Raw genomic sequence first — 13,793 nt, 5'->3', positions numbered from 1 at the left:
CAGAGATATTAAGGCAGAACTGAGATTGCAACCTTGGAGGATTTTGTGCTCTTAACTGCTGCATGACAGTTCCTTTCACAAATTAGAAGTTGAACAAACTTGGCTTAAAAAGCTCTATCCTTGGGATGATGAAAAATTCTGGAAATGGATAGGGGTGATGGTTGCACAACATTGTGAATATCCTGAATGCCACTGAAATGTACACTTAAAAATGGTTAAAATGATAAATTTTATATTGTGTATATATATTTTAAAGATTTTATGTATTTATTTTAGAGAGAGAATGCACTGGAGCAGGGGGGAGGTACAGAGGGTAGGAGAGGGAGAAGGAAAGAACCTCAAGCAGATTCCCCACTGAGTGCGGAGCCCGACACTGGGCTTGATCTCAGGACCCTGAGATCCTGACCTGAGCCGAAACCAAGAGTCAGATGCACAACAGACTGAGCCACCCAGGCACCCCTATACTGTGTATATCTTACCACAGTTAAAAATAAATAAATAATTCCACATAATAGCTTTGAAGTGTGACTTTAGGCAAATTCACCTTGTAAGCCTAGTTTCTTATCTAAAAAAATGGAGATGATAATAGTACATATGTCATAGGGTTATTGTAAGGATTAAATGGTTCCTGACACATAACAAGTCATAAATGATTGTTAGCTTAAAAAAAGGGAAGACAGTAGGGATTCTTATCAGGAAGAGTAGAAGTATGAACTTCATTGTCTGTCCATGAAAGATTCCCTTGTGCTCTTGTGGGAGGAGCATTAGTCAAATGGCATTGAAAGTCCCATTTGGATCAGAAAGTTCCTAAAGTCCTGGCTGCAAAAACACAGAGCGATACTAGCCTTCCCACCATCTGACCTCTACCTAGGAAGGACACACCAATATGACCTGCGTTCATGGTAAATGCACTCCTGTGGAAAGGGTAACTAAACAACCACTATTACTCCATTTAGGGGGCCCATGTTAAATGCCAGGCACTGGCTAAATCCTTTGCATAATTATCCTATTTAATCATCACAACAACTGCATGAGATTAACATTACCACTGCCCCTACATTTGGAGGAAAAAGAAAAACCCTAAGATGCAGAGAAGTTAAACAGCTTACTTAAGGTCATCTAGCTATTGACCTTAAGATGGCACGTGTGACTCAAGATTGGAACTCAAGCCAGCGTGTTTTAGTCAGTTCAGTCTGCTATGTCAAGCACCACAGACTGAGTGACTTCAGTGACAAACATTTATTTCTCATAGTTCTGGAGGCTGAGAAGAACGAGACCAAGGTGCTGGCAGATCTGGTGACTGGAGAGAGTCTGCTTCCTGGCTTGGAGATGGCTATCTCTCATTGTATCCTCACATGATGAGAGAGAAAAGCAAGCTCTCTCCTTTCTCTTCCTGTGAAGGGCACAAATCCCATCACAAGGGCTCCACCCTGAGACCTAATTACCTCCCAAAGCCCTACCTTATACTATCACATTGGGGGTTAGGATTTCAACATCAGAATTTTTAAGGGGACACATCCAACCCATAACCCTGTGCAACTCCAGAATGCCCACAGCATACCACCTGACCACTCAGACATCAAGAATGTGACATATTTGAAGCAATAATAACAAATATTCCAAACATGAAACAAAAACAAATCACTGTGCAGGGGAGGAGAGAGTGGCCCTTTGACTTTAAAGCAAAGAAAGACTAGTAGAGCCACCAGCTTTTTGCATAAGCCTCCCTGGAAAAGGGTTCCCTCCAAAATCCTCTTCCTTTCATCTCTCCCAACCTGTCCCTTACATCATAGCCCAAAGCCTTCTGTCTGGTGGTTATAAAGATGTTTCTCAGTAGAAACCAAAAAGAAGATATGGGAATCCAGGGCCTGCTTGGGGCCCCATCCTGCTGCGGTTGTACAGGTGGGAGAGAGCCCCAGACAGAGCAGGAGAGGAGGAGAGGGCCACCGGCATGGTATACAGGGAAAACACGCATGCTATCGCTCTTCGTAAAGTTTGCATCTTCCTTGGTGCCATTCACCCTGAGAACCCATGAAGATGTGGAGCTGTGTATTGGGAGTGGGTCTTTGAAAATGCTGTGGTAATGAGGAGGAGGCAGAGATGTAAATTAGAATGCTTATGGTTGCAAGCAACAGACTCTGAGCTCCATCTTTTAACAATATTTATTTATTTATTTATTTATTTATTTATTTATTTATTTATTTTATTTGTTTATTTCACATCATCAAGGAAAGGTTGAAGGATCAGGCTTGAAAAACCGATTGACAAGACCAGATGTCTCCAAAGGGCTAAGCAACAGGAAATACAACTATATTGTGGGAGATTGCCACCATCACTCTTCATATGCCTCAATTGACATTCCATGCCCTAGGAATGTCATAACATTTGTGCATTATACCCAAATCCTAGAGGCTGAGATGTGGGCAGAGGCAAGATTTAGATCTTCTGGCTTCTGTAGTTGGAGGAAAAGCATTGTTTTCCACCAAGATCTCGCACACAGGGAGTGGCTTCCAAATAGGAAGGCAAGTAGATGCTGGACAGTGCCCCCCCCCCGCCCCCCAAAAAATCCGGCATTACAATGGCAATGACATGTATCGGCCTAGACTCTTGTGATTTTTCAGACCTGTTTTGCTATTTACCATGGGTATTTAAGATGAAAGTGTGAATTTTGTGTTTATCAATGAAATCTTTTTGTGCAAATATGTAAGTCTTACCTAGAAATCGCACTCAGACCAAAGAATATATGTTTCAAGTTAGGACCTACTCTGTATGGAATTCATCTGGAATTGTCAGGAGAGAGAACACAGGACAATGCCAAAGAGAGAGGTTACATTATGTCCATCAATGGATCATTACCTAGTATGAAAACAGAAGGAAGCACAGAAAGTGGAGGTAAACAGGTTAAATTTATGGGATGATTACCAGGTCACTAGAACACCCCGAACATGAATGGAATATCCTGAAAGTAAAATAATTTAGGACAAAAGCCTTGAGTTTGCTTCTTAATCTTCCTGTTTCCCATGGTAAGCTGGGATTCTCACTTTAGTCATCTCTACATTTTGCAATATGGTAAATAAGTTTGATGATGAACCAGGACAGAATGTCTTATCACCCTAGACGCAATGTACCTTACACTATTATCCTAGCCGAACATTATTCCAGTAATTTAGGACTGCCAGTGATCAGCTGAAATATTTGGTTTGCACCATGAGGCTCAGCAAGGATTTTGTTTCACCTTATTCCAGAGGGACCACGCACACAGACTGTGTGGAAAAAAACCTCAAAAGAAATTTTAATAGAAAAATTGCTTTTCTGTGGGAGAGAGCCACTGAATGGTAATACCCACTCTAACTTCTGTCTTACTTTCTTTAGTCTCATCAATCTCTTTCTGCCCTAGAACACTGTAGCCATGCCTGTTCTCTCTGTCAAGCATTATTTTCCTCATTCTTCACTGAACTCTTCCCTAAAGTATGTATTTGTCATGAATTAATTCTGTTGCAAAAGACAGAAAGCCAACCTGAAATAGTTTAAAGGAAAGGTATTGGCTCACTCAACTTGGAAATCAATCTAAATGGTAGATCTGCAGGTGTAGCTAGATGAAGTGGCTCAAACTGTGCTATTAGAACTTGGTTTCCCTTCACCATTCTGCTCTATTTTCCTCTATCCTGGCTTCATTGTTTGTGGGCTCTTGGTGGGCTCTAGAAGCTTCAGTCAACATGGTTACCCTTTTTCTCCCATTGCCTTAGCAATTCTTCCACCACTGGGAGCCAAGATTGGTTCGGGAGCCTACCCCTGAACCAATCTCTGAAGCCAAGGGTGTAAGTTGATTGGCCAGCCTAGGTCACATGACTACCCCTATAGTGAGGAGGTGCGGTCTTTTGAAGATAAAATCCCCCCAGAAGGAATACTGAGCAGGCAGAAGGCAAATTCAGACTATAAACATATTGAAATCTCCCTATTTTCAGCCTTCAAATCAGTTTCCAATCTCTCTTCCTTTTGTGATTCTTATTGCTTGATGTGGAATTCTGAGCTGGAAATTGAACCAAGACTTAGAAACACCCATCCTGTTCTGCCATGGTCATCCCCAAGCCTGAGATCCTGGAGGGAAATATTGGGTTACAAGACAAATGGGTAGAGAAACACTTTTTTTTTTGAGCCACTCCAGAGCAGGGGTGCTAAGCCCCCGAGTGGACCTCTGTGTGTGACCGGACTGGGGACTTTAACTGAGCAGGAGATACCACCACTCCACGGAGCTGTTTGCAGAAATTATTCTTCCTCAGAATTACACCATCCAGAACAGCATTCTAAAACTTTGTCTTTGCCACCAATATAATGAAACTGATGAAATTTAGTGTTCCATTCAAATAATACAGTGAGGTTTATTTGTAGGCATTTATCAGCTCCTTACGTAATAAAGAAATATTTTTACTGGATGTTTCCCTAATTCCTCCCCCTTATCCTGGGCATGTTGTAAGGATTGCCCACTTTACTGCTTCCAGCCTTGGGAAACTGTAGAAAAGGAAGAGATAAAGAGGAGTGGGTGAGGTTTTGTATGCAATTTGTGTGTGATGCTGTGTGACCAGGTATTACACGTACCTCGTAACTTACCCTTGAGCAGAAGAGCAGGACTGGGAGGATGAAATATTTTTTTGCCAAGAGTCCTATTGTTGAATCGCCTGTTTGTTCATCATGCTGGTCAAATTGTGGGCATACTGGGGGCTTCCTTCTGCCATTAACTCTTACTGGTTTCTTTCTTTTTTTTTTTTTTTAAGATTTTATTTATTTATTTGACATAGAGAGACAGCCAGCAAGAGAGGGAACACAAGCAGGGGGAGTGGGAGAGGAAGAAGCAGGCTCCTAGCGGAGGAGCCTGATGTGGGGCTCGATCCCAGAATGCTGGGATCATGCCCTGAGCCAAAGGCAGACGCTTAACGACTGCGCTACCCAGGCGCCCCGACTCTTACTGGTTTCTTATGGTAAATCAGGGACACCAATACTGGGCAGACGTGGTCAGGGCATGGAGGTGCTTTGTATGTAATACTTGTCTCTCTTGTTTTCTGAGAAACTATAGGTATACTATAGGTAAACTATAGGTAAACTATAGGTACTTTAGGTATTGTGCTAAAAATGAAATATGTTTGGAGGCACCTGGCTAGCTCAGTGGGTAGAGCATGTGACTCTTGATTTTGGGGTCGTGAGTTCAAGCCCCATGTTGGGCATGGAGTCTACCTTTAAAAAAGAAAAGACAGGGAAAGGAAAGGAAAGGAAAGGAAAGGAAAGGAAAGGAAAGGAAAGGAAAGGAAGGGAAGGGAAGGGAAGGGAAGGGAAGGGAAGGGAAGGGAAGGGAAGGGAAGGGAAGGGAAGGGAAGGGAAGGGAAGGGAAGGGAAGGGAAGGGAAGGGAAGAAGGAAGGAAGGAAGGAAGGAAGGAAGGAAGGAAGGAAGGAAGGAAGGAAGGAAGGAAGGAAGGAAGGAAGGAAGGAGGAAAGAAAGAAAGAAAGAAAGAAAGAAAGAAAGAAAGAAAGAAAGAAAGAAAGAAAGAAAGAAAGAAGAAAGAAAGAAAGGAAGAAAGAAAAGGAATATGTTTAAATGCTTCTTGATACTTTCAGGTAACAGTCTCTACTAGTTTAAAACAGTGTCTTCCCAATGAACATGCAGTGGCATGCAAGATTCTCCCACTGCCTTCTCTCGTCCTCAGAATCTGGGTTCCTAAGGGCTGGTGTATTTGCCCAGCACCAAGGATGAGACATCGTCTCTTACTCCCTTGGATTTCTCATCCCACTTTAGCCCCCAGCCCAAGGCTGTCCACAATTGGCCTCTGCTGCAGCAGAACCCCACCTGCCCCAAGGGCACCCTCATACTTCATTCTTAGCTCTTTTCCCTATTGTCTCCAGGAGCCTCAGTGACTTTTCCAGACCTCCCCACTTCCACCCAGACCCAAAGGAGTCTTGGGAATGGTGGGAAGAGGTTTTCAGTCTTTCTCTGGCTAAATAGACCACCTTGTGGAATACTTCCCTCCCAGGTAACCCCAAGGCAGTATGGAAGCCCTCCTGGAGGGAACCAGTTAGGAGCTTCTCTAATCTGGGATTCTCAGACCCTCTGGGTCTATATCTAGCACCTTCCCCCCATGAATCATGGAGTTTTCATCAGAACAGAAAGTAGGGCCCTCACTGGATTCCTAAGGGCTGGTGTATTTGCCCAGCACTGCTTCACCTGATGTCTCCAGCTCCCTCCCACTATACTCAAAGAGCTTTCCCCTTCCTTCTGTGGCCAACCTGCTTACTCTGTGGCCTAGAGCAGGAGATCTCAAACATGGGTGTGCATCACCTGGAGGGTTCAGTACAATACAAGTTGCTGGGCCCACCCCCAGAATTTCTGTTTCAGTGGATGTGGTCGGTAGAATAAAGGTCCCTAGTAATGATAATGGTACATGAATCCCCAGAACCTGTGAATATGTGACCTCATGTGGCAAAAGGGACTTTGCAGATGCAATTAAATTAAAGGTCTTGAGGTAAGAAGATTATTCTGAATTATGTGTGGGCCCAGTGCCATCACAACGGCCCTTATAAAAAGGAAGCAGAGTCAGAGGAGAGGAGACCAAGGAAGCAGAGGTTGGAGTGATGCAGCCATGAGCAAGGGAATACAGGAGACCTTTGGAAGCTGGAAGAAGGAACAAATGAATTCTCCCCTAGAGCCTCCAGGAGAAACGTAGTTTTGCTGACAACTTGATTTTAGCCCTGTAGGAGCCATTTTATAATTCTGACTTCCCAAACTGTTAAATAATAACGTATTTTTTTAAACTGCTAAGTTTTTCATAATTTGTTACCGGAGCCATAAGAAACTAAAATATTATTACATTGGCTCCTGAGGATCTGCATTTCTTTTTTTTCCTTTCTCTCTTTCTCTCTTTCTCTCTTTCTTTCTTTCTTTCTTTGACAGAGAGAGAGAGAAAGAGAACAAATAGAGCAGCAGGTAGAGGGAGAGGGAGAAGCAGGCTCCCCACTGAGCAGAGAGCCCTATTTTGGACTCAGTCCCAGGACCCTGGGATCATGACCTAAGCCGAAGGCAGACACTTAACCGACTGAACCAGCCAGGCTCCCCGAGAATCTGCATTTGATGCTGATGCTGTGGTCCAGGGATCACTTTGAGAACCACTGGTTTACAGTGAAACACATAATCCTCAGTCCTCCTCCAAATTCTGGTTACATAAACTCTTTGCTCTCTCAAGATCTGAGGCATGCAAATGAAAGCTTTGGTGTTGACAACTTGTTATCTCCAAAAGTACTTATTTGGGAACTCAATGGCTAAACCCTGAATTTTTTTTTTTCCTTTCTTTCCATTCTGCCGTAAAGCAATTATGGAGAACTACTGGGCAGTTGGCATGACTAACCCTTAAAACTTTATCATATGAATAATTTCATAACTCTTTATCTCACCACCTTATTATTTATTATTTTCTTTTGGGGTAAACCACAGAACATCGTCAGTTTTTCTATTCTCCTAAAATATCCAGGAGGTTGGAAAACAGAAAGAGAACCTGTGCATTCTAGAAAGGAAACAGGACAAAGAGAGGTTTGCAATGTCTGGACCTCTGCTACCCTCATGTCAGCTGCTATGTTTTCTAGTTCCTTTTATGTGCACCCTGTTCACCAGCTCCTCCCCTTCTGCCTCCCCCAGGTGAATTTGACCCCACCTCTCTTGGTATCTGACCTTGCCCCCTTTTTTCTGTCTTCTCCAGGTAACGATGCTGGCTTTTCCATTCTGGGATGCTCAGATGGAGGTGACAGTGATGGTTACTATGGTCAACAAACCAGCCACTCACTTGCCCTGGGTCTACCAAAAGGCCCTCTGCTTGAGATGGGAGACCTCATCCTATTATCTCCAGGGCTCTAGGTAGAGGAAGGGAGACGAGGTGCACAGAACGTTGATTACACACAAGAATCAATACCTTGTATACAGTAGGTACAGCAGGATATCAATTCACCGTGAGAAAAACTCCATTTGACTGTGGTCCTTGCCAGTTCCTCCTCGTCTTTTCCCTTTTCTACCTCATTTTTCCCACCATTTCTTTCTCCTCCTCCTCTCCTGGTAAGCAGTGAAGTCCAACCTGGATTTCAATTCTAACTGTCTTTTGCTGGCTGTGTGACAATGAACTAGGAACTTACCCTCTCTGATCCTTAATTCCCTTACCTGTTAAGTAGAGGTGGAGTTACCTACCTTGGTTCTCTGATGAGAACTAGATGAGAGAATATCTGAAATGTATCCATGCAGAGCAGGCACTCGATTAATGCCCTTCATGGTGGTCCGTTCTACCCACCAGCCTTCTCACCACTAAGTCCTATTCAATCAACAGAATTCACAAGGAATGCGAGGTAGGAAACCACAACTTTAATGGGAAGTTCAAGTTTCCCTTTCGTTCCAAAACTAACATTTCCCACATATTTGCCCATGTGGCTTATTCTTCAGTTAGGCCTACTTAATAAGCGCTCTGGGCAAGGCCCCTATAGAGCGATACCATTTTTTGATAAAATAATCAAATATGCCAGTAGGACTAAAGGAAACAAAGCAGAGCAATGAATAAGCCATTGGCCCTGGCGCATAAAAGGCAAAGGGGCTCTTAGCAGACACGGCATGTCGGATGTCCAGGAGCACAGGGGACATATCTGTGTTGGCCTTCGTGTTGATGAGTTTAAGAAAATTCCGTTGCTCAAGGATATAGTCCTGGCCATAATCCTCCTGCACATCAGAGGTAAGGTGGTCCAGGATGTCCTTCTCCTGCTTGCTCCACATTTCACTCGTGCCTGCGATATCTGTGATGCGAGAAGAAGGGGGGCTCAGATAGTGGGGAGGCCAGATCGGGCATGTCCGACCCCACCAGAGAAGCAGGCCCTTGGGAATTGGCTTCTGTTGGGAAGGATGGGCGTTCCCAAACACCTTTTTTTTTAAAAATGCGCTTTAAATGGTATTTAATGTATTTTTTTCAACATATGTATGGACAAGTTCACACATGACTGGTTTTCCACAAACCGAATAGCTCGTGCAGCAGAAGGAGAAGGCAAACCAGCCTCAAAAGCCCCACTCCCAGCCCCCTTCCCAGGAGCCACTGTCCCAAGTTAACAGAATAGAGCAGTTTTGCCTGGATTTGGACATTATGTAAATGGAATCATATATTACACTGTGAGATTCACCATGTATAATTTTTAATATGGAAGTGATACCTATTTCTATGTATAAAATTAAATATACAATGTTGACTATCATCTTATCTATTTAATAAATATAATTTTAAACAAATTATAATAAATATAATTTAAATGTACATTTAAATTTTAACATATAAATTATCTGTGATTAAATAAATATAAACATTTAATATAGAAGCAATGGTTGCTTATCATATACAATTTAATTATATAATTAACTTTAAGATATAGTAGCAATGCCTGCTCATTACATAAAATAAAGTAAATAATGAGATGTATATGTTTTTAAAATTAATCTCCTCTAAGGTAACTTACAGTTTTATGTCTTTCTATATTCCCTCCTTGTTCATACAAACATATATACACATAGAAGGCTTTGGTTTAACTGTATATTACCAGGAACAAACAAAAACCAAAAAGGATCATACTATACATGTTTTTAAAGATGTGATTGTTTGCTTAGTAATAAATCACAGACCTGCCTCTCATAGTCAATGGCTACAGATTTAAACCAGAGCAGCAGAAATTTCCCACTGAACAGCTTTTAGGCACCACTTCTCTATCAAAGGTCTTTCCAGTCATTCCTAGGTTTCAACATTTCGGTGACGCTACCATAAATAGCCTTGCACAATCCATCCTTTTGTATTTCACTGTTTTTACATCTGCAGGCAGCCCCCACAATGTGGTTAGCTGGTCAAAAGACACCTGCATTTTGGATTTCAATACCTACTGCCAGATTACTTTCCAGAAAGGTTGCAGCACCCCATGCTCCCTCCTGCAAAGTGTGTGATCGCTCTGGGATTGCTGTGGGATGAGCCTTGGTTTACTAGCTTGGGTGACTCCAGGATATCAGGTCTGCTGGGGAGACTGTTTGTGAAATGTAAGCCAGAAATGCGAAGGGATTGCAATTGCCTGGTTCTTCTCATGACGGCACGAGACCACACTTAAAGAAACGATTACCCTGACAATTACTCCAGAGGCTTCTGGATCTTGGACAGCATGTTGTGTGAACTATTTTTCCTCCAGCTAACTTTCCCCCAGTCTCTGCTTTCCCAGGCTGAGGGATTCCTTTTCCTCTCCACTTCCTCCTTCTCTAAACACCTCGTGGACTTTCTAACCACTTCACGGGTACTCTGTGCAGAGTCCCCCCCAAAGCTCTCTTTATTGGTGACAGAGCCACCAGACTTTTGTCAACCTTCATCTGCCACTTTTGACACCCACAAACCCAACCCCTGCCACTTTGGGGCCACACACAATGAAATTGTTAGGGTGACCTGGATCCAAATCCCATCTCTGACTCATACCACCTCTGTGGCTCTTAACTTGTCTGAGCCTCAGTTTTCTTCCTACAAGATGGGACTATTACGATGTCTACGTCATAGGTGAGGATTCAGTGAGATTATGTATATAAAGTACTTAAAATCTGCTAATCATGAAACATGTTTTAGCTATTTATTGCAGGAACTAAAATATCTGTTCTGTCCCCTTGAATGTCTCCAGAGGCTCTTTGTCTCCCTGAAGATTCCTCCTCTTGTGTCCCCACCCCTAACCCCACCCCGGCTTTGAGCATCATTCTCCAAATTGGAGTCCTCAGCCTTCCACTGTCTGGCCTTTTGCCTTCAGAGAGCCCATCAGAATCACCTTTAGACTGAGGGCAGTCTAAAGAACTGAGCACTGTACCTGGGGATCTAGCTTTCAGATTGCCCACCACCAAAGTGTCCCACGTACCTAGACTGGGGTACAGATCACCCACCCTACTTTAATGTCCGTACCTGGCAAATGATGGCGATTAAGCCTATCCCTCAGGGCTGTGGTGTGGATTAAGACATATAGGGGAAGGATGGGCGTATAAATTGGAACAATGTTTTTAAAATCATTTTGGTATTATCCAATAAAGCTGAGGGTAATTAAACTCCATGATCCAGTCATTCCACTCCTGGGAATGTGTCACTGGAAAAGTCACATACACGTACACCACGGTATGTGTCATGTATCAAAGGGTCTAGAGCTGAATTGTTCATACCTGTCCCAAAGTGACCCAAATATCCCATCAATAATAGAAAAATTGTGGCATGTTCACAGAATACTGAATAGCAATGAAAATAAATTAGCTACAGCTACAGACAACATAGATGATTCGTGAAAACATGATGGTGAATGAGAAAAGCCAGACTCAAGAGAACATATACATGCTGATTCCATTCAAAGTTCAAAAGCCAGTAAAGCCAAATTCTATTGTTTGGAGATGCATGTATGGATGTAACACTGTAAAGAAAAGCAAATGAAAAGTTGTTACAAAAAGTAAGAAAGTGGGTACATGTTGAGGACAGGGAGGGCTAAGACTAGAGATCATATGGGGGCTTCTGGGGGCTGGCAATGCTTTACTTTTTGATCTGGGTGTTAAGTGCATGAGTTTTTATAGTAATTTGTTAAACTCTGTATATGATATATTTCTCAATTTTAAAAAATGGGGGGGGGGGGGTGTGCCACCTGGCTGGCTCAGTCAGTGGAGCATGTAACTCTTGATCTCGGTGTTATAAGTTCGAGCCCCACACTGGGTGTAGTAAGTATCTAAAAATTTCTTTAAATCTTTAAAGACAAACAAACAGATGAATAAACAAATTTTTAAAATAAACATAAAAATAAGGGGCACCTGGATAGCTCAGTGATAGAGCATGTGGTTCTTGGTCTTGGAGTTGAAAGTTTGAGCCCCACAGCGTGGGTGTAGAAATTACTTAAAAATAAAATCTTTTTCTTTTTTAAGATTTTATTTATTTATTTATTTATTTATTTATTTATAGAAAGTGCATGCGTGCATGCATGCGTTGGGGGGGAGGGGCAGAGGAAGAAGTAGAGAGAATCTCAAGCAGACCCCTCACTGAGTGTGGAGCCTGATGCAGGGCTCAATCTCATGACCGTGAGATCATGACCTGAGCCAAAATCAAGAGTTGGACACTCAACCAACTGAACCACCCAGGGGTCCCAAAAATAAAATCTTTAAAAATACTACTACTACTACTGGTAACAGTAGTAATAATAAGATCAACAACGTCAGGGAATAATGTATGGAAAGTGACTAGCACTTTTAAGACCAGCTCCCTCAAAATGTTAGCTCTAACAATTTTGGTGAATCCTCAAAACTGTAACTTAACTGCAGGGTTGCTTTCTGGTCCAAATGGAGTCTTACATCTGTGTTGGAAGTTTTCTTTGGCTGTGTCATCAAACCCTCAACCTTCCTGCCAGGTTCAAAGTCAAATTCATCACTTTCCCCTTATGTTACCTGTCAGCCGGCTTTCCTCTCTGCCATGCCTTCTGTCCCGGTCTCTCAATCTGTCACATCTGGTATTGCCTTTGGCCCACTATCCTATTCCAACAACTCTGCTCCATTCTTCTCCTTGCGCAGGGAGCCCCCAGTTTGGAAGCCCCTTTCAAGGCTTCCTCCTCCCCCCGTTCCAGCTGCAGTGGTCTAGCCTGACAACCTGTGTGCCACTGGTTTCTTTCTCTGATTCCCTCCCAGAACCACTCCTCAACTGAGCCGTGCTCCTCCTGGACAACTCTGTGGGATCCAGGCTGCCAAGTGCTTCAGGACAAAAGTTCAAGGCTTTTTTTCAGATTTTATCTTGTGGGTTTTGTTAACATTCAGATCTTCAGAGTTTGTTCTTTAGTGTTAGCAATCCTTCCCAGTTTGTGGTCTTTTATTAGGCATGCTTTTTTTTTTTCCTTTAATTTTCTTTTTTTTTTTTTTAAGATTTTATTTATTTATTCGACAGAGATAGAGACAGCCAGCGAGAGAGAGAACACAAGCAGGGGGAATGGGAGAGGAAGAAGCAGGCTTCCAGCAGAGGAGCCTGATGTGGGGCTCGATCCCATAACGCCGGGATCACGCCCTGAGCCGAAGGCAGACGCCCAACCGCTCTGCCACCCAGGCGCCCCTAATTTTCTTCCTATTTTTTTTTAAGCATGCTTTTTTTACATCTTCACTTAAATCAAAAAAGTTTGATGGCCCAGAGCTTAGGACTGAGCCATAGGGGCAGTCTGCATTTGCTCAAGGTTCAGAAATTCAGAGAGGGGAGAGGAGAGGAAGGCCATCTCCTTCCAGGGTAGAAAGGAGGCAGGTCATATGTTTCAGAGAAGAGAGGATAGTGTTTGAAAAACATATGACATCAAAACTTAATTCCCGGGGCGCCTGGGTAGCGCAGTCGTTAAGCATCTGCCTTCGGCTCAGGGCGCGATCCCGGCATTCCGGGATCGAGCCCCACATCGGGCTTCTCGGCTGGGAGCCTGCTTCTTCCTCTCCCTCTCCCCTGCTGTGTTCCCTCTCTCACTGGCTGTCTCTCTGTCACATAAATAAATAAAACCTTTAAAACAAACAAACAAACAAACAAACTTAATTCCCTTGTGGAAGGACCCAGGGGAGCAACCAAACATTGAAGAACCTGGCCCTTGCCCCTTTATTCTTAAAAGAGGCCCATCCATCCCAACCCCTCTTTGGCCAACCACTGAGGGGTTCACTTTGAACTCTGTCAGAACAAAGTGTTGAGGGAGCAGAAGGCTAGCTGACGACACAGCACATGTCGACATCCTGCAACAGT

General features: G+C 43.2%; 1 protein-coding gene across 2 annotated transcripts in view; it reads right to left on the bottom strand.

The window, feature by feature from the left end:
* Positions 1-8,364: 8,364 nt before the first annotated feature.
* HSD17B2 (hydroxysteroid 17-beta dehydrogenase 2) overlaps positions 8,365-13,793 on the bottom strand; it is a 76,754-nt gene continuing 71,325 nt past the window's right edge. For both annotated transcript variants that reach the window (XM_087870642.1, XM_045796087.2), the window contains one exon: positions 8,365-8,808. In XM_087870642.1, the coding sequence (XP_087726768.1) occupies positions 8,471-8,808 (338 nt within the window). In that variant the 3' untranslated portion in view covers positions 8,365-8,470. The remainder of the gene's footprint in view (positions 8,809-13,793) is intronic.

This window comes from Ursus americanus, chromosome 21 (genome assembly GCF_024610735.1).
Source record: "Ursus americanus isolate L20-20 chromosome 21, mUrsAme1.1.p, whole genome shotgun sequence".
In the NCBI taxonomy this organism is placed as follows: Eukaryota; Metazoa; Chordata; class Mammalia; order Carnivora; family Ursidae; genus Ursus; species Ursus americanus.
This window is presented reverse-complemented; position numbering and strand designations above follow the sequence as displayed.